The following is a 22,182-nucleotide window of genomic DNA, read 5'->3' as shown; positions in this document are numbered from 1 at the left end:
TTAACAACAACTGCTTATAATGCTCTTCATGTAAATGAAGCAGTGGTTTTGTATCTTTACTTCTCTTCTAGTTTAGGATTTTGTTTGCACATAATGAACATTTACAAATCAGTGATATTTGTCACCATAGATGGAAAGTGAAGCTTTTGAATCTATTAAAATAAATTTTTCTTGGCCAAGAGTAGCCAAGAAACTTGTGAGAGGCATTTCTCATCTTCACACTCTTGAGAGAAAAATTACTCCATCTATAAATATTTTTTCTTTAATTCCACTTGTTTTTTTCACTGTGCTTTTTAGCCATTTTGATCCTCCCTGTGTTGGGCACTCTGTTTCCATTCAAAGTTAGACCCCTGGTGTTTCAAAGCTTGGATTCAGTATATCATGGTTTTGCAGTTACTTGGTTGAAGTCCAGAGCTTTTTCGGGCGATCTTATGCAAAGGAAACCAGAGAAGTTCCTGATGAGGTCTGTGGAGTCTCAGGCTGTTTTCACAGTCTCATGGATAACACAATGACCTCTTTCTACTGTTTAGTAGGAACAGTTGCTGGGCTGCAGCAAATTCCCTTGTTTGCTAACTATGTTGTTTGCTTGGATCTTGGGGTGACAATCAACTGAGGGAGGAAACAACTTTAGATAAAGAGAATCCGTCTGACTATAACGGAAGCACAGACAAAAAAGTTTAATCTTATTTCACTTCCAAAAATCCTACTAAACCAAATGTTTTTTTTTTAAATTTAGTTATGTTTCTCTGCATTTATTTTAATTCTTTTATACTTGCCAGGCAGCATCCTAAACCCTCACATAAATCAATGCAAGATTTGGGCATAAGGAGACTGCCCCACCATGACTTTAAAAATCAACCTTTTCCCACTTCGTACCCGTGTCTGACTCCGTGTTTTTTGGGTTGTAGGGAGCTCTTGCTCCACTCTTCACTGTCTGTATGGGCAAGGGGAAAGAAAAGGTGGAGTGAGAGACCAGAACATCAGTGGTGAGAGACAATAGAGCAATTATGCTAGAGCTTTCTTCTGTGCTGTTGGTACATGCTCTGGTGGACTCATTTTCAGGATTTTGTCTATCTTATATCAGCTAAATTACATATTTGGCAATATCAGCCTCATGCAATCACAAGCATTGTCTGAAAACATTAGTGGAGGAATTGGCAGGAAAATAATTAGCTTGGAACTTGGGAGAAGCTGGACAATGAGGAAAGTCATGTAGATATGTTTTCTACTTTTTAGGTTTTTTCCCACTGGTCTGTCATGAAAGGTTGCGACAGGGAGCAGGAAGGCTGTTTGCTGTACTGTGTGCTGTTAGAATGGGGAAAAAAATGAAATTAAATAAGCAGTGGGTACAATTCATTGCACTATTTCAGTCAGAAATTGCTGCCACATGGACTCAGACTTTCTAATGGCTTTTCACAATCAGCCATCTGTAAGCCTCCAATTGGTATGGTGCCTGCAGTATTTATTTTGAAATGCTATATAGCCCACAGCATCTGAGTATACCCACAGTACACACTGTGCAACCACAAACTAGATAAGTGTTGGGGAGGCTTCAACAGACTCATATAAATTTGTTGTTGTTGTTGTTGTTGAATTATGCAGAAGAAGCAAGGCCAGAATGGAATAAAGTTCATCCAAGTATAGGTGACATTTTGTACATGCTTTTAAAATTGTCCTATTATTGTGGACATTCTTGTTCTTAGAAATATAATAGGAAGAGATATTAAAATGGAGTAGAACAAAATACTCTTAAGAGAGAATTTGTGGGAAGATGTAATGGAATAATGTCATTAATGTTTTCCGTTCTCATTTAAGTATTTCTTTTAACAACTTTGGCTATATTTCAAATGGAATTACATGTGTATATGAGAAGTTGATTAGGATTTAAGGCTGAGTCCATGTATCTATAGAGATATTTTTAGATAAGAACTTAGTTTGTTGTTTTGCTGAGATAGAAAACCTCCTCCCCATCAGGAGACATTGTGACAGCAAATTCATTAATATTTGTGAGGCGATGCCACTTGACAAATGTGGAATAATCATTGAAAAACTGCACAAATTTTCAAGCAGCTGCACTTAAATTTATGTCAAATTTACCATGTTATTTCAGCATGAAAAATGGAGAGAGAATAAAAGTTAAAGCACTTTAAATGGACACTTCCAAATATAGCTCTGAATTTGCCCATATACTGATGTTTTAAATTGTCTCTCTTCCTGTCTTGTTGTGTCTTCTATCTTTTATCCAAAACAGTATATTTCCTTCAGTTTTTTACTTTGATTTGAGAGTGACCTGAAACTTATTTTTTCACTTCAATCAGCAGCAAATTGAAAAATTTTCTCTCTACAGCTTTTTCCTGGAGCAGATTCTGTTCAGAAAGAGGTGGAACAGGTATTCTCTGGCATTCTTTATGTAATTTAGCTGATTCTATAATTACACATTAATTAAAAGTTTATCTCCATTTTCAAATTATTATTTTCTAAAGATTTTTTAGATCTTCCTAGCAGGAAAAAAAACCCTTTTCAACATTTTATAGTAAACTCTTTAAAGTGTACATACTTGACTTCATAAACATAAAGAGAGAAGGAGGATGTATATTTGAATTTAGAGGTTCATTAAGCAAGCTCATAGCAGTTTCTTTATAATCCTTACAGCTGAGTAGTCTGAGAGAGGGCTAATATTTTCAGATTCTCAGCAGAATAAGATTTAGTGAATTTGTAGCACAAAGAAAGGGAAAAAAAGTCTCAAGATCTTTCTGAAAAGTTGCCTAGATTTTTTTTTTTTTTTAAACAAAGCTTGGATTACAGAGAATTATGACTGCATGTGAATCTATTTCTTCATTCTTTACTTACTGAAGTGTAGGATGAGGGCAGAACCATGAAAGTGTTTATGGTAGCACTGACACCAAGAATCATGAGATTATTTTTATTACATATACGGCATGATTTTATCAATGATGTTTTGTGAAAAAGTTCACTATACGCTTCATAACAAAATCTGCCAGTAAATATATTGACAGATTCACAGTGCTGCATTAGTTATTTTTCTATGGAACTTCTTGAAGGGATTGTCTTGGTAGACAGAGAACTGTGCAGTAACCTGTCTGATTGTTTATGCTTTGTAAAGCAATTGTTATTCTGGACGAGGTTGTTCCAAATACCTGCTTTTGCTATTGTAACTAGACTCCCTGTATTACTCATACTTTCATGTAGATTAATGTATCCCTTCATACGCGTGTCAAGCAGTCCGGTAACTTACACAACCGAGGATTTATAGATCAGACAGCAACTAGCAAAAGAAAAACAAGATTTTTATTCTGTTAGACATCTTTACCATCCTTAGATGCTACAGTCTAAACTTTATCTTTGATATTAGTTAAGCACTTCACAGATCTGTAGAATACTACTGCAGCAAGGAAAGTAAGAATTAGTGCAGATCTATATAATTTGTTGCTATTCTGAAGATGTATGCACACACAGAACTCCTAATTCATCTTGGTCAGATAGTAAAGACCTCAATTTCCAAAAGAACTTTAGCGTTTCAGAATGGGTGGGTTGTTTGAAACTCTTTTCAAATATTCAGAAAAGGGGAAAGTGCATCAAAGAGTTAAGTTGCTATCTTCTGATTACCAATATATAAAAAATAGAGATGGTTGTAATTTTCCACTCTTTCTTAAATGCACTTCTTTACACTCTATTTTAAAACACACTTTAGAGGAGTTACCTTGACTCTCAGCAATCTCCTCCTTTAGAGGAGGAGAAAAAGAATTAGCTCAATAAAAACTACCAGAAAATCTAAGAAAATTACTTATGAAAACGTTTCTGTGGTTAAATTTCATTCATATCTTTCTCCTAATCATTACTAATATATTCACTGTGAAGGTACTTCTTTAATAGAAGATGATAGCACTTAACTTTCTTTATGTAAATATAAAAAATAAGGGTCAAAGTCACATATTGATTAAAGTGAAGTAAGCATTTCCTCAAACTTTCTCTTAAGGATTCTAGCTCCTTTCTACAGTGAAAAATATAACAACAGAAAAATAAAAAGCATTGAATCAGTACCTTTTTGCTGTAAATATACCGATACTTTTAAAAGTAAATCTTACATAAACTGAGGGTAGGCTAGCATAAAAGAATTAATATATGGAATTATGTGCATTTCAATTTATCTTCAAAATGTTACCTGTACCAATTGATCTGCCATTCTGGTTTCTTACTCCACAACATCTGGTAAATTTTTCCAATAGTCATGAGTTGAATACCTTATCAGAACATCTGTAATCAACATTTCATCAGTTTTAAAGAAAACTGGCAAGGATAGGTAAAAATAAAAAAAATGTTGTTTAAAGTGGCACAATGTAATGATGATGACAGCGATGTTATACAGCTACAGCTTACTTTTCCTTATTTGACAGTTCTCATCAGTGGCACAATTGAGATATGTAGGAATTGGTGTTGTACTGCTAACAAAGCAACTATACACTTTTGAAAAGCAATAATGTGGTTTCTAGTAGAAGGTTTTTGGGTTTTTTTCCAAAATAAATATAAAAATACATAATCACATTAAGAGAATAACTAACAATATTAATCGAAATCTAGGACTATTGTATAAAATGGGATGGGGGAACTGAGACTTGCATGTTAAAAGACAAGTATAGTCCCTGCTGACTATGTTTTAGTTTCAAAATAATTAACTCTGTCAAATAATTAATATTCATTGACAAGACCAAGTTAAGTACATGCAGCATTACATGTCTTGTAATTATTTGGGATGATAAGATAATATAGACTGAAAATAATCAATTTGAGCTACCAAAGCTGATCACTTAAGGCAAGTGAAAAAACACAAGCAACTTTCTTCCATAGATTTCATGCCCACTTATAATTAGCTTTGCCTGCTTCTGTGGTCTTTTTATATTTCAGCTCTGAATAGCCAAGTTTCCCCAGTGTGAATTTTTTTGAACATTTATTTGAGAGCTTTCTGAGCAAATTTGTTGGAAGAAACACACTAAAAGTCAATTGGTAGCAAATTACAGCATTGAACATACTAGATCAAATTAAATCTAGGTAAACTAGATAAAATTAAAGAATATTTAAAATATTTAACATTGAAAGAGCTGTTTGCAACTGATCTATATTCACAAGAAAAAATATTCCTAACTCATTGCAAGCTGTTAAATATTAAAACAATATATGTCTGTTCAGATTCAATTTGGGGGTATACCATAAAAGCAACAGCAAACCCCCTCTCCTTTCGATTGATACCTATTTCTGTCCCTGTTAAATCAATGAAAGCTATGCTGCGGTTTAAAGCAGAGTTATTTTAATAATGAATCTTTCTAATAATATAATCCGTTAGACCAGAAATTAGGTATCATGGCAGCATGAGCTATAGAAAAATCACTACAGGGTAGAAAATTTGAGGGATAAATTATTCATTGTAAATTATTTGCTCTAACCAGCTTTTACCGCGCTCCTATCAGATACTTTAGAGTTCTACAGCATGATGTTGGAGATCGAGTACAATCAATAAAATAAATTATTTAAATGTAAGATTTATAAGGAGGTTTCTTTATACTCAAATTTTTTCAATCTCTTGTGATATGGGAGGGATAATATGAAGTATATTTATTTAACACATTCTGGATTTTTATGATTGCTACTAAGGTTTCTACAAATTTTCTTCCCAGGCTTGTATTTTTTGGCTTAAAAATAAATCATAATCTACTTCATAATTTGAAAATCTAGTGGAAATTTTTTCCTTTTTTTTTTTTTGTTCTGTCCCATAGGTATGCAAAGCATGGAAAGAAAGAAAGAAAACCAATGTACTGCATACTCAGTGTTACTAGAATAATTCTTTTTTAATCTTTAAAAAATCTGTGCAGCTCAAAGACCCAGTGCTGGTTTTTATGAAGCACATTAAGAGATAAAAAATCAAAAATGAAAGCAGTGTGAGCAACGTCACACTAGTGTTGCTCTCCTAAGTTTGAGGTGAAAGAAACTCTACAGGAAGGACTAGGTGGCATGGAAGAAATAAAGTGGACGCAAGTAAGAAATAGTTTGAACAGACTTGGGCAGAGTAAGGTAGACAAGGGAAGAAGAGGGGAATATATGAGACAGATGTTATAGAGGTAAGGTGATGACATGGTTCAAGAAGTCAGTACAAGAAAAGAGTTATATCCATACAGAAATTGATTTGTTTTCTGAGTTATCTATTTCCAAATTGTTAACCAAACCCAGGAATACACAGCCAGCACCAAATCCTAGAACATTCCAATGTACACAGATTTGGATCCTAGAGGCCAAGTTACCTGCTCACATGAAATTATTAGGTGTTGTCCTGGAAAACCACTGTTTCCTCAAATAATTTGCTAGAAAAGCTATGTTGACAGAGGGTTTTGTGTGGTTTGCATCAAAAAGTCTGTATTAATGTGGTTTATTAATGTTCAGGTAATGTTTTTAGGGAAATATCTTTGGCATATTATTTCATTGTGTTTGCTTAAGTCTCTAAAAGATCATTAAAGAAATAGCTGAGTAGGGGCTATTATCATTGTCTCAGGACATTAGATGTCTGTCTGCCAGAGAAAAATCATAGCTCCACTAAGACTTACTCTTACCCCAAACTAAATTAAAATCTTACTTGTATATATTTGCCAAGACTAGAAAAAATTAGAAATATTGGAAAGAAGTTTCTCATCCAATTTTTATATAGTTTTTTAAAAAATGTTAAAGAGGGAGCAGATAAGACTTTTTGTGTGTACATGTAATGTATTTTAGAGACAAAAGTTATAGTAGCATTTTGGAGGTTCTCAGTGATACACAGTATTGGAACACATTGCTTTTAACACATTTCTTAAACAATTTGGCAGATTTTTTTATATGGTATGAGGCATAGTGTAGGAAGTGCAGGCTTTGCAATCTCTCAGTAATAACGAAAATATTACTCTTCAAGTTTCATTTAATTTCCATGTTTCAGCATGCAACTGAAAAACAAACAGACAAATATTAAAGTTTTTTTTTCCTTAAAAGGACCTAGTAAGGCTTTGACATGAATATTCACATAGATTTAATTACAAATTAAATGTCAAATGCTTTTAAAGGTAGTCTAGGAAGGCAGATATAGGGGTAGGAGCCTGAAGCAGCCGTGCTACAGTGATTGCTGAGAGAGCCAAGGCACATGATCAGGAGACCAAGAATCCAAATCCTAATTTTCAGTAGCAGAGAATCAAATGAAGCTCTCCATTGTACCAGAGAAGGTCCTAAATGTTGATCTATCAGTAAAAATTCTGAGAAATTGGATGTTGTGTCCATAATAGTCAAAATAGAGGAAAATTACTGAAATAATCTCTGCAACCAAGACATGTTAATGCATGACTTGGGCCAGATTTAAACATGCTATATATGTCAAGCCACTCAGACTTGAAAAATTTTAGAGATTTCAGCAAGCTTCAGGCACCAAATTGCAATTAAACTTCAGATGCCTTCAGGCTCAGATGATAGAGGAAGAAAAGTTCCACAGATAGCTTTGAATTTGTGTTTATGAAATCCTCAGGAGAGTCTATGAATAAAGTTTATAAGAACCTTGCATATGGCTGCATGACTGTGGTGAAAAAAGGAGCTGAAGTCATATCCAAATACAAGATTTAAGACTCTAACATCATCATCATTAGATCCATATTCATATTTTCTCTAAGTTTTTCCTCATCAGGTGTCTGCATACTGTATGTATAGATGGTGGAAATACTCATAATCCCATGCAGAAAATCTCATTTTCACATTGTGGGTGCAATGAACTCTAGGGTTTATCAAGGAAAGAAATATCAGATGTCTTGTTGCATATCCTTGGTGGTATCTCTTGTTTCTTGACTAGCTTTGTAATCTTAAACTTTGACATATACATATGAGATTCAGTGTGTGAAAAGACAGAACAGACTTTGTAGATAGACTGAACAAGAATTCAGCTCTTTTGTAGTGAAGGGTAGCATATTACCTTAGGTTCCTGACTCAGGGGGTACTCTACATGCTAATGAATAAAACCAAGGCTGAAAAATTTGTCCAGGCTGAATAAATGAGGTAAAAGAAAGAGATGGCAAAACCAAAAGCACAATATGTCATGATTTACTGCATAACTTTGGGAAAGTTACTGGCAAAGCTAGAGTCAGGTATCAGAATTACTTTGTTGTCAGTAGTAGCTTTTCTTCCTGTAAGTCAGATGCACAGTATGGTCATCTGGCATAAATCCCCAAGACATACTTGTGAGAGGAAGTGAATACAATAGAAAATGTGATTCCAGTTTGATTATGAAATCCAAGCGTTCTTAAATACCTCTCACCACTATTAAAGATCAAATAATTATTTTGATCAACTAATATAGGAGATAAAGTATAAAAATTAATAGAAAATACTTAGAAATATAGGAAATATAGAGATTACACAGAGAAACCAAGATATCACTAATCCTCTAAACAGCTTCTTATATTTTCAATTAAATGGTATATTTTCTGTTAAACTTCCCAGTGCTGCAGCATTTTTTGGTGTTTTGCATTTTCTAATTCCATTTATGCAACAACCCAGTGAGCTGGAATATCATCAGTATTATTGCCAGTTTCTGAAGAAAGAGGACAAGGTGGAGATATTAAGTGACTTGCATAAGGTCTCTTATCAAGTCTGTACCAGAGCTAGGATTACAATTCAGAAGCTCTTGACTTCTTGTCTGGTATTCAACAGCCTAGACCATGACATTCCTCAAATCCAATTTCAACTCTTATAAAATAATAAAGGAAACACAAGGGAGCAAAATTCTAGGCAAAGTAATGCTACCAAAAGTTTTCTCAGAGACTTAGATGTAATAAAATTAGTTAGTCTATCAATGAGTTGATTATAGTGATTACACAAGCAATAAATATTAAATGTAACTTTCAAAGTGCATGTACAATTTGCCAAAATAATTTTCTTCCCTTAAGAATAATTTGAAAAATTAAGTCATATCAGCCTTTCCATGTTTAATGTCATGTGTCCTGAAAACAAAACCTTAGTATGTAACAGAGAAGGATTGAAATAAGAACTATATTGTAGGGGAATCATCTAACCATGCCATTGGTATCCTTATTAGACCTGGTTTTAAATAATGGCTTTAAATTCTAATGCATTAAAACAATTCACTAATTGCAATTTCAGAAAGTGTTGTACTTGGGGACTGTAAATTCCCTTGAGAATAGAGAAAATTGATAAAGTGTATTAGGAAATTTAGAAATATAGAAACGATAGTAGGAGACTCTCTTACTTGCCAAGGTTCCTTTAATCCTCACAGTGATATGATGCTGAAGAGAAAGAAAAAACACAGAGGGAGCAACACTGCCAAATGAGACCAAGAAATCCCAGTGAACATGAGATTAGCTGGAAATGTCATATGACAGCAAATATAGCTGAGATTTTTTTTTAAGCAATCCATCAAGTCACAAAGTGAAGAGAAAGACAGCAGTCCTGCAGCTTTTGCTGTCACTACACCTAAAACTGAAGATTGAAAACAGATTTAGGTCACAGAAATCATAGAAAGTCAGAAATACATTAAAAATTATTAAAAAGCCAGCAGGAATGAATGATGAGAGAAGATTAAAATAGCTAGCTGTATAAATGATAAATGATGACTCAGAGGAGATGAGATAGATGGCTACAAATAGATCTAGTGAAAATATTGGAAATGAAGGGGAAAGTCACTTAATTTTGTTTAACTTTTGCTTAAAAAAAACCCAAACAAAAAACCCCAAACTTGTTCAGTTCTTTCTCAAAGAGCCTAACTGACAGCACATAAAAGAAACACATCCCAAGATGAAGAGTTTTCATTATCATTTCCTGGATAAACACATCCAGCACACAGATTGCAACAAAGACATGATAAAGAAAAGCACCAAAGTTAACCCATTATTTGTCTGCCTTGAATTAGTACCAAAAATGCCTTGATTGTGCTGTGTCTCCTAGATACATTTTAAGAGGTGAAGTATTACCTGCAGGATGATACCAAAGGTCCCATTCTGGAGTCTGCTAAGCAACCTCAGTGTCCAGGTCTCTAAAGTATTCCCTTGAAGGACGTATCTCTTTATGGAATTAGACATTTAGATAATGTATCTTTACTCAATTTCAAACTCTTCTTCATTTAGTATCCAAATAAATCTTACTTTTCTCTTTTAGCATTTGATTTTAATATTTTTCTCCTAAATTCACTGTATTATTTACATAACTATACTGGTATGTGCTATCACAATTACTTTCTTATCCTAGCCAAGAGAGTTATATCTTCATTTCATAACTTATAAATAGAGAAAGCCTTGTATTTAATGGGGTTTAAATATGATGGGGGAAAGGGACCCATATCTGAGTGATCATCAAATCTTATATTAGGGAAATGTATTTCTTTACATGAATATGTAGGGTTATTTTCTTTATCCTGAGAACAAAGAGCATGTGAATGGAAAGAAAAATCCCTATTATTCTGTGTTCACAAATTTCATTTTCTTCTGACCATTTGGGTGGGAGAAGGTCCCAGCACCATGACGTACTATTGCAGGGCAATAGGCAGCTGCAGCTTCTGTCCACCTGTACAGACATCAGACCTTCTCTTCTTTCCTCTCCCTCCTTGGAGGTGGTGCTGCTCCTGGGGACAGAGGGCACATCTCCCCCTTACTCTTTCCAATGTTTAAACAACTAATGCAAAATAATGCATTCTTAAAATTAATTTATTATTTTTTCTGCATGTTATCATCAATCTCTAATTATTTTATTTCTTTTTAACAAGTAGATATACTTTATTCACCCTCCACAAAGAAAGAGTATTTGTCTGTTTGAGAACAGTCACAACAGAACATGAAGTGAGATCTGCTACATCATTTTATCTTTCAGTCTTTAGTTTTCTACAAGATGTGGTATAGCAAGTATTGATGTGACTCCAGAAATGCCAGCTTGAAGGGAGCATTGCCCTTGTTATAGACATTATGTTCAATCCCTTCTTAAAAATAATTGAAAGGAAGCTAAAAACTAAACCATAAAAAAAAAAAAAGGAAGCATATTCTTTGACTTTAATGAGGACTGGAAAGACGCAGAATATTTTGATGTGGATTTAACTAACCATCTTATGAATAACTTTTTTCTTTATTTTTGTGACCTACATATAATAATTCATTAAAAATGAACTTCAAAACATAAAGAAGAAAGGATTTTTCCAAAACAAAATATATTTTATCTGACGGCTTTCCATTCTCTCTTTTCCCTCCTTCCATTCCTCCCTACCACTGTGAAATATCCAATAGTCATACTTCCAATAGAGAAGTAAAATTTTGTAGGGGTTTTGTCCAGTACTGATTTAACTGAGATAAAATACTTTTTAATGACTGCCTATTAAAGGAATTAACATGAATATTGAATTTCCCCCATAAAATATTAGTACCAATGTAAGATAACTATGTTGTAGGACATTTCATGCTCAGAAGGCCAGTTCCAATGTTTAAACATCTTAAGTTTGTCTACAGCCCTTCAAAAACATTTATGTTGTCACTCTTGCTAAAAGGTAACTCAAAAGGAAAGAAAAGATATTACGTCCTTGTCCTTTTTTTTCTCAATAAACATTTTGATAATCATTGATTCTTAAATTTTGAAGACAATATGTCACAGAAAAGCCCAACTATTAAAGCAACAATTGAATCTTGATATTGACAAAAGTTCAGCTATTAACTGAGGCTAGATAACAGAAGGGCAGAGACAAATTGCTTGGAAATGCTGAAAAGAGCAAAACCCCACATGTTTTGGGCCAGAGACTGACCAGATGTTATAGTTCTGAATTTTGTGTGTCCAAGGACCAATACTGTGATGTTTGATATTTGCCAGAATGCCCATGTTCAGCTTGACCCCCAAATATCCTAGCAATTATTTTCTTACAGTGTGTACTTTTTACTGTGGATTTCATTGTGGAAACAAACATCGCTGTTTGACCACGTGTCTGTTAAGGTCTTTTTCTTTCTTTGAAGAATTTGCAATTATCAAATGTGTACTATGCACCTCAGTGTGCAAATGTCTTATTGTAAATAGTAAAAATTGAGATTTGGAATTTAATGGTGCTTAGAGAAAGTTGACAATGATGGGACTTTTTATATTTAAAAATCTTTCTCCAGAAAGAATCAGTCTTGCTATCACACAAATCTAATACAGAGTGTTGATTACTTTCTGGTCTAGCTCTATCCATGATCTCAAAATGAATTTTGTTTTTAAGGGGGAAGGGGAAATGAGTGGGTTTAATTTTTTCCTGGTTTTTCTGTAAATAGACTAAGTACATAGAAATTTGATATTAAAACTCTGTACAAATAACACAGTTCTATTCAATTTTCAGAAAGAATTTGTGTTTTCCTTAAACATTTTCAGTTTTTTCTCAGCAGAACCTAATTTTTCCTGAAGTCACTGCAAGTAATACATAATTCATTCAAATATGTAAACTTTTTCTATTTGTTTAAAAATAGCAAATAGTTTATTGACAAAAGAAAACAACTCCAAGATAAAAGCACATAAATATGTTGAACCTCCAGAAAGTATTACTAAACTTTTCAAAGACAATTTGTTTTAAACCAAAACAAAAACAAAAACCCCAAAACAAACAAACAAACAAACAAAAAATCCCCAAGCCTTCAATGTAAATATTTCCTAACCTCTTCTAAAAGATTTATCTGATATTTTCTGATTCTAGCAGAATTTTTACAGGTTATCCTCACTGGTTTGTTCAGTATAGGAAAATATGTAAGGATAATTTCAGAGACAAATTTTCAGTATTTGGTAGAAATTTTACGTGGCTGATTAGTTCAAATCAACATTCTAAGATAAGAAGCAGTTGTACGCCTGGGGAGATTGTGAAAATCCCTTTAAATAGCCTAGATCCCAAACTCTTTATATATCCAAAATTTTTTTGCAGTTTGACCAATTTTCTGTCTCTTCAAAGACAAATTTTCCTCTTATGGACAGAAGTTGAATTTCACAGCCACAAAGCAATGCTTTGTTACGCTGGTGCTTAGCCAAACTTTGCCAAGAAATGCTGGAAAAGTGAAGGAAGCCAAGGATTAAATTCTACCCCCTCTTCAGCACTTTAAATTGACTGGTTTAAACTTCTCACTTGTGTCCTGGACAATAGGAATCTCTTTTTAGTCATTTGCTTTTTCATTCCTATTTAACTTGTTATAAATCTTAATGTCTGAGAAAGATTGGCAATCTTTATTCCTCAAATCAGAGATCTATGTAGTAATAGAAATGTTCCAAGTTATAACTTGTATTTTAATCATACCAAGACTTAAACTATTTACTTCTTGATAGAATAATTGAAACAGGTACTGCATAAAACAGTGCAGTATATACAATATATAACATAATATGTATAATATATAATATATAATGTATATGTGTTGTATTATAACGATAGTATATAATGAAGTGTATTGAATAAACAAATATGATAAAATGCAATGATAGCTAGCTGTAAAACATTTCTTGAAAGGTATCTTATTAAAGGCTGCAAAGAATGAGATTATTTCAGATATGTTTTTCTCACTGTTTCATTTATTTTTGCAGTTGTATGAGTTACAATGTTTGTGACTTCACTGATAGGTCAGAGAAGATAGATATAATTAAGTATTCACAGATGCACCAGTGAGGTGTAAAACTTACCATGTTCTTTTGCATTGTGATGAAGTTCCCATGGATCTTTAATTTTTATGAAATATTCACAATAGTATTGTACATTGACCAGCAGGGCAATCAAATCTCAATCATTCATGTTACTATTATTCTTACCCTTTGAATTTTCACAGCACATTTTCCTGACTACTCATTTGAATATGAGAGAACCCACCAGACAACTACTTTTCTTTGTGTTATAAAAATATTGTAAATTTACATTGCAAAGAACAACTACAAGAGAGAAATATTCAATGTCTATTTAAATTAGTGCAGACAAAAACTGAGCAAAAATAAAATGAGGATTTTTATGAAAAAAAAAAAGGAATAGTTCACTAAATCCCATGTTAAATGGCTAAACAATAGAGGAAATACAGAGTATGGTACTCTGGTGTTTAGAAAACAATTGTGTGGTAATAAATGAGGAGTTTTGTTGTCTATAATTTTCATGCAAATCCTGACTTCTGGCAGAAGATTTTTTGTAGATTTTTTTCTCCTTGTCATTTTTATTACTAGTCTGTCGGTTGTGTGCAAATGTTAGAAGCTATATGAAAATACATGGAGAGACAGCCCTTAGCCAAAAAAAAATGCAAGTCTGAAGATTAAAAAGTGGAAATGGAAGTACTAAAAAACATCTTACTAAGAGTGATACAGCAGGTTAGTGGATGAGACAGGTCTACCAGTCAAGGCTACTGCTTTCTAGACCAGTGATCTTACTTGTGATAAACTATCTCTATGAGTTAAGTAAAATGAGTTTAGCCACACAGTCAATAAATGTACACAGATGATACTAACAAGAAGCTAAGAATTATATGAGGACAAATACAGTTTGGGTTTTTTTCTGGATCTTGACAAAAATGAACACAATACTGTCCATGTCAGATTTTCCCAATAGAGTGGTACTTGCACACTGAACTCGGCAGCACGGGGGATACCAGCGGTTCCTTGTTTACCAGCAACGTGACTGCATTAACTTTTATCTTTATGCCTAAATACTCTGCCATGTTACCTCTTCAGTTTGTGTAATTAGGGCTCTTTAAGATAATGTGGCTGGGTTATTGTCACTTTATTTACACTCCTGTGTAAATATAGGTATATCTAAGATGAGTTTAAACTTTTTAGGTCTTAGAAAACATCAGCAGTCCACTTTATGTCAATATAGAGGTTAATGTGCATTATATTTATGTTTTTCAAATGGTTTGTCTTCAAACTATTGCAGTACCAAGCCTACTGCTATGAATGTTCATAATATTCAGGTTAACTACTTATAGACATGACTTCAAATATGCACATTCTACACAGCAATCTAGAAATATATGGTATTGAGTCTGTCTTATGATAAAGCTCAGAGGCTTGTGGTCTAGGCAGTTTTCCTGGATTTCCATGATGAAATCTGTGCATGTATAAAGTATCTTGTGTTTCCAGAATGTATTTAAAAATCAATAAACTTACAAGAAAATTTTTTTTCTTATTTTCTTCAATATTTTTTCTAAATGTTGCAATATAAAGTAGGTTGCTATACTAAGTTGTTAAGCAAGTCAAAACTATTTGACTGATAACACACATTTGTTTAATAGAGCTGACTGTTTGCTGGGACTCAGGAGGATTGCCCACACATCTCCATTGTGTATTCTTACCTGGAAGGTGGGGTTTGGATCCTCTGGGATGGAGGCAGTCAAAGTGCTGATGACTGTAGCTGTGGCTGTTTTGATCACCAGGAATTGTACAGAGTTCTGTAACAATGGTTTCTTTTTCTATCTTCATATGTGGTAGCTACTGATTTCAAATATGAAATTTCTGCTGGTTAGACTCAATCTTTAGGTGTCCAGAATAGAGGTCATTATACCTTTTCATCCTGAGGAATGAACTGAACTTTAACTGGGAGAAATATTTAACTGAATTCTCTTCTTGCCTGAGCTGTTACTGTTGCATGATCAAAAGTATGAACAGGTTAAAAAATAGTAACATATTTCTTGGCTATTAGACATGGCCTATATTTGACTGCTGTATAAATGACCTCCTTCTTACAAAATAAATTTTCGCTATTTAAAGCTATGTGTATTTTTGAAATTCCTGTGGTCTACTAAAGCTGAAGAAAATCCAGCACAGACATTTCTTTTTATTTTATTTCCATCTAAGTAAATTGATGCAAATGGAGGGACCGGCTGCAGGTTGGAATATTAAAAAAAATCACATGTTCTTCAAAGGTGTGAGGCTAGATGAACATCAAAAATTTTTTTGTTTTACCAAATCTTTCAAAAAATAATGTTGTTATTTCCATCTAAAACGACAGGATGCATTCAGACTTGTGACATCAGAGGAAAGAGCAAAGCAGCAAGTAAACCTGTGTTCCTACAATTAAAGTTGTTTGTTTTCATACTTTTTAATTCTCAGAACATAATTCACTGTCTTTTCTCTTTTTTACTTTTGTACTGGATTTACAGAGAAAATTGTTCTGATAGAAACATATTGATTGCAGTAAAGAACTGTATATTACCTGCACTGCACACCTCACTGAGATATTTAACTGGTGAGAAATGTACTCTGACACAAAACAAAAGCTGTGTTGTCTTTCATTGTAAGAGTTTGCTCTCTACATGGCCTTGAATGTTCATTTCTTTGACAGAAGATAATGATTCATTCTCTTGCTTTGCAGTTTCCAGATGACTAGGTACTTAAAAAGTCAATATTGAATTTCTAAGCAGAAATCCACATAAGATTACAGTAAAGCTCCGCTATCACAGCATTGTATTAAGAGATGTATTGGTATATTTCATATCTATAAAAATAAGAAATTTTAATTTGACTTATGAGCAGTATTTTAAAATGTGCTATCTTGGTTTTAATGATAATGTTTTTGAAAGTTTGACTCTTTTTAGTCTAGATACACTCAAAGTAAAAAATAAAAGTGAATTATTGCTGGAAAAATCATACAAAGTCAGAGTCACTTCATGCTTTGAAACATAATTTTCTTTGTTATTTGTTTAAGGTTTAAAGCCAAGTGATCCAACCATGACTGGCAAAACACAGACCAGCAATGTCACCAATAAGAACGACCCAAAGTCCATCAACTCCAGAGTCTTCATTGGCAATCTGAACACAGCCATTGTCAAAAAAGGTGACATCGAAGCAATCTTTGCAAAGTATGGGAAAATAGTGGGCTGCTCAGTGCACAAAGGTTATGCATTTGTACAGTACATGAGTGAGAGGCATGCAAGAGCTGCAGTGGCAGGAGAGAATGCCAGGATCATCGCAGGGCAGCCACTAGGTAAGGACTTGCTCATATCATAAAATACTGTTTTCTCTTTCCTTTTTATTTGAAATATCATCTGTTGCTGGTGCCTTCATGACTAGTAAGTTTGTTTTGCTGTTGTTCCATCTAAATGTATTTCCAAGATGTTGGATCTGACAGAATGTGTAATGTATGGGGTGTCACTTAGATATTACAAAATGTTTAGTGCTAGAAACTGCTGATTTATTAAATAGATCACTTCTGACAGCTTTATACTTCTCTTTGTAATCCCAGTGTAGTGAACACGATTACTCATGTGAGGAAAACATGAGTATTTTTTCTTGGACTTTAGTTAGTAAATTTAATGTAATATACCAAGGCTCATCTAATAGACGTGGTTATCTTTCATGTAATGAATCTAAAAAAATACCCAGGAGGGTTATGTGTCAAATGTTATACAGAAGAAAAAGAGTAGGTTTTGTTTGTCCTTGACATTGTACCAAATCAAACTGTAATACTGTTATTCATTTAGAGAAGTCTATTATTAAAAACTCAGGTTGCAGTTGTTCGCACATAATACTGTGGACATTGTTCATCTGAACTCCAAATTAAAAAAAAAAGGCCATATTTTTGTTTTCTATTGCTTTGTCATGAGTGCTTAAGTAAGATCTGGTTGTTTCTTTTTGCAACTCTTACCTCTAAAAGCTGAAATTATATATGGAGTCTGTTAATGATAAAATCTTGAGTACAGTACTAACCCCATCTGTCATACATATAGTAGTAATGGACAGTACAACAAGATGTTTTGTAGGAGCCAGAGATCTGGCATATTCATTTTCAATGTTGCAGGCTGTGGAAGTCTATTTTTCTGATGTTTGTAGAAATCAAAACATTTGTGTTAGATGGGTTGTTCTTTTGTCATAGTTGTTCAGTAATTTTAAGTTTTATAACTTCTATCTTTTGGGTTCAAAAAAAACCCAGATTGCATAATTTCAATTATATTCAAGGGGAAATTACAACTTTAGTAAAAGTCATATAGATGAGTACAGTAAAAGAACTCAAGTGATAAAAGCAGGGCAGCAGAGTCAGTCTGTGGGATGACATTATTAGAAGACATTTCCTGGAGCGGTGCTCTCCAAGCAATAGGCCATGTAATGCCATCAGTGCATTATTTACAGCTTCTTGCACACTGGTCTGAACAGATTTTTTAAACTGTGTTTTCCTAAGGCAATAGATCTGTTATTACTATGATGACTGTTGCTAGTCTCTTTTAGCGTTTCTTGTGGCACCTATAATATGCCAAGTGTTTTGTACAAGGAGATGTCCTTGCACTATTCAGTGTAGTTTTGTGCTTTCTGTAGCAGGCAAGTGAAGTTGTTGCAAAGGAAATTAAGTGACCAACAACTACTTGAATTGTTTGAATCTTTTAATAATAACAGAAATTTTGCTCAGCACTAAGTTTCAACTGTATAATCTTAAAATACTTTGATTTTTCTGAAAAGTCTTTTGATGACATATTTCATGCCCAAGTTCCTAAAGTATCTAGGAATATAAATAATAAGCAAGGTGAGATTTTCTTTTAGCTGTTCCAAACCTAATTTACTCTTTCTATATATGAAATACAGTTGTCATTGCTACTGTTGGATAAAAAGAATGAATTTGTAAAAATGATACTTCTCATTAGACAAACTCTTTTGATGAGTTCTTTCAATTGGCAGTAAACATTAATAGTCACCTCATATTAATGAGTTGACTGAGAAAATTTACTTGGGATTGTGACCCAGAAGAATAACTAATGTGTAAATTGTTCATTATTGGAAACTCTTGATGAAAATTTACTTTTTTCTCTGTCCTGAGAGCTTTACATTTTGAAATAAACAAAACTAATGAATTTTTATCAACAGTGAAGTTATAAAAGGGGACAAAAAAAGCCTCTTACAGATGTACAAATATACTTGATTAAGCTGAATATTAGCTGAATATTCTTTTAAATGGAATTAGAAAATACTAGTAATATAATGAGGACTGGATGGTAGTCAGTTTTGTAAAGCTATTTGAGCAAAGGAATATTTGAAAAAGTTTATCCCACAGCGTATGCCCAATACTACTATACGCTCTAGTACTCAGTACCTCACAAAAGAAAGAATAACTTCGTTTAGGCTGCATTAATAATGTATATTAGTTCTTTCATACTCTTGCCAAATGAATTGTTTACGTTTGCTCCTGCCTTCTATGGACTCCTGCTATTCAAAATTATGCAGCTTTACCCATGAGTCAGAAACTGTTTGCATGTATGTAACTGAAATTAAGAACTGAACCTGTAAATTTCTATAGCTGTATACGTTGCTACACAATTCACTGGGAATCCTGTATAAATGTTTCTTCTGTGGTAGAGTCCCAAATTATTGAGCTCCATAGGTATTTAACAAGGCATTTTTTTAACAAATTCCTCAGAAGTACAAATTTAAAGCATTGCTATTGCTGTCAGTCTTGCCAGCTTCCTGTGGGTCATTATAATTGGCCTGTTGGTCTCCTCCATCAACTCTAAAACTCCCACTGATGTGTTTGGTGGTCAGTGATATGTAATGGCTGTGCTGTGGATACTGCAGCTTCGCAGAAGTGGATTTCATGAGCTGTGTGATTATTTCCAAGCTTTCTGTTCCATGAAGTGCAACACACTAAAAAGCTGTGGGGTAGAGATCATAAAGGAACACGAAAAAATATACTTAAGAAATTTATTGATATTATTGTGAAGTTCAGTGTAGTTTCTTGAGGTGATATTATGTCTTCATGAGAATAGTGTGTTTTCCTGCCAGCAGGGCAGAAACAGGTCAGTATTGTGCACAGGAGTCTGCTTCACAATGATTGTTTTGTGAATGGCTTCAGGCTGGAGCCAAGAAAATATTGAAGCTGGTCTAGGATAGAACTGCAAGCTATGTTCTTAGTTGTGGGAACTCACTCACATAATCAACTCTCTTCAGAAGTTTTTCATCCATTTAAACACACCTGTGAGTTACAGAATATTTGCAAATATTCACCTCCATCACACACGGGACAAAGAGACAGGGTGAATAGGAATTATCCTGAGGAAATATGAACTTTACCAGGGGTAATTTCACCTTTCTCAAGTGAGAGGAGGATTAAACACCTGCTTGCTCCAAAGTAAATGGTGCAAGTCCCTCATTGCAGCTATGGGCTGAGGAGCAAGGTGCAGCAAGAATGAAACTTTTGCGTACATGATAGAGAATACAGTTCTTCACCTGATGTTTTCTCCTGTTTTTCACAAGGGTCACGGCAAAGCTATTTAACTTTTTATGCATTCCAACACACATGAATTCTGTGGAGTCAAATACCACATAAAATGCATTTAGTGTTCTGCAACTTTGTGTTGTATGTTCCTGTTTACCTTATGCATTTGGCAAATATATAGAATTATAGAATCATTCAATCATTAAGGTTGGAAGAGACCTCAAAGATCACTAAGTCTAACTGTTAACCCAGCATTGCCATGTTCACCACTAAACAACGTCCTCAAGCCCCACATCCACACACCTTTTGAACACTTCCAGGGATGTGGCACTTCCCTAGACAGCCTGTTCCAATGTCTGGCTATAAATTGAGTGAGAAATTTTTTTTCTAATATACAATCTAAATCTCCCCTTGTGCAACTTGAAGCCATTTCCTCTTGACCAGTCACTTGGAAGAACAGACCAATCCCCACCTCGCTACAACCCCCTTTCAGGTAGCTGTAGAGAGTGATAAGGTCTCCCCTGAGCCTCCTTCTCTTCAGGTTAAAGATTCCCAGCTCCCTCAGCTGCTTCTCATAGGACTTGTGCTCCAGCCCCTCCACCAGCTTTGTTGCCCCTCTCTGGACATGCTCCAGCACCTCAGTGTCCTTCTTGTAGTGAGGGGCCCAAAACTGAACAAAGGATTTGAGATGCAGCCTCACCACTTCCAAGTGGAACAGGGTAATCACTGGCCCAGTCATGCTGGCCATGCTATTTGTGATCCAGACCAGGATGCCGTTGGCCTTCTTGTCCAGCCGGGCACACTGCTTGCTCGTGTTTAGTGAGCTGTTGACCAGCACCCCCAGGTCCTTTTCTGTTGGGCAGTTTTCCAGTCGCTCTGCCCCCAGCCTGTAGCACTTCATGGGGTTGTAGTGACTCAAGGGCAGGACCTGTACTTTGCCTTGTTGAAACTCATATAATTGGCCTCAGCCATAAAACTAACCTGTCCAGATCCCTATGTAGAACCTACCTGCTCTTGAGCAGATCAACACTGCCACCCAGCTTGGTGTTGTGTGCAAACTTGCTGAGGGTGCAGTCAAACCTGTTATCCAAACCATCAATAAAGATATCAAAATAAAGATATACGTAACAGCTTCTATCTAAAATTCTGGTACAGCTATCATAGGAACTTCTACATCATAATGTCCCTTTGATTTACTTGGTTTATAGTTCATAGCCATGTATTTTATAATTATATCACGTAATTTTTGTCCTCTTTCATGCACATTTTTCTACTAGCATAATTCCTTTAGCCTCAGAACGTCTTTTGATTTGTGCCTGAATAAGACCCAGGCCATCTCACATATACCTTAAGAAAGCAAGTTAAATGGTGCAAGGCTCATACTTTTGTTCTCTTCTGTTACTTTCTTTGAGACACCATAGAATTTCATTCTTGGATCCTGAGGAAAATGAAAAAGATTACAGTACCAAGATTATGAAAGATGCTGTAATTCTTCTGCTGATGCCCTTTTTAACTAATAAATTAGTTCCACTGTAGCTTCAATCCTGTTTTGTTGCTGTAAGTATTATTCACGTGTGTCTGCCTTCAGGTCTAAATTAGATGCAGTCTCTGAGTACCAAGTGAGTGCATATTGACATGTAGCCTAAGGTAAGATGGTAGTTGCAGATAATTATTTTGGGTGACATACTCTATTGCACATCCTTTTCAGAAGCACAAGAGCCCTGCAGGGGCTTTCTAAATTATAACTACCCAGTAGAAAAGATCCAAGGAGAAGAGCAGGTAATAAAGAAAGACTTTAGAGAAATTCAACATACACCTTTGCTGTAAATTGAATTGTTGTGACAATAGGGCTGTTTTACCTTTTGTTTCCCTTTCCTCTACTCAAAAAATAACTTTTCTATTTTATATTTGCAATGTCTAACAACAATGAAAGACTTAACTATGTATTTGCAGAACTAGAACTACCCAGAACTATTTTTTTATCTCAATCTGAAATT

The 22,182-nt window shown here is 34.4% G+C and overlaps 1 protein-coding gene across 5 annotated transcripts in view; it reads left to right on the top strand.

The window, feature by feature from the left end:
* The window catches only part of RALYL (RALY RNA binding protein like), a 383,196-nt gene that overhangs the window by 178,606 nt on the left and 182,408 nt on the right, over positions 1 to 22,182 (top strand). For all 5 annotated transcript variants that reach the window (XM_027685835.1, XM_027685910.1, XM_027685984.1 and 2 more), the window contains one exon: positions 16,694 to 16,972. In XM_027685835.1, the coding sequence (XP_027541636.1) occupies positions 16,717 to 16,972 (256 nt within the window). In that variant the 5' untranslated portion in view covers positions 16,694 to 16,716. The remainder of the gene's footprint in view (positions 1 to 16,693; positions 16,973 to 22,182) is intronic.

Source organism: Neopelma chrysocephalum, unplaced genomic scaffold, assembly GCF_003984885.1.
Source record: "Neopelma chrysocephalum unplaced genomic scaffold, ASM398488v2 Primary Assembly neopelma1_22, whole genome shotgun sequence".
In the NCBI taxonomy this organism is placed as follows: Eukaryota; Metazoa; Chordata; class Aves; order Passeriformes; family Pipridae; genus Neopelma; species Neopelma chrysocephalum.
This window is presented reverse-complemented; position numbering and strand designations above follow the sequence as displayed.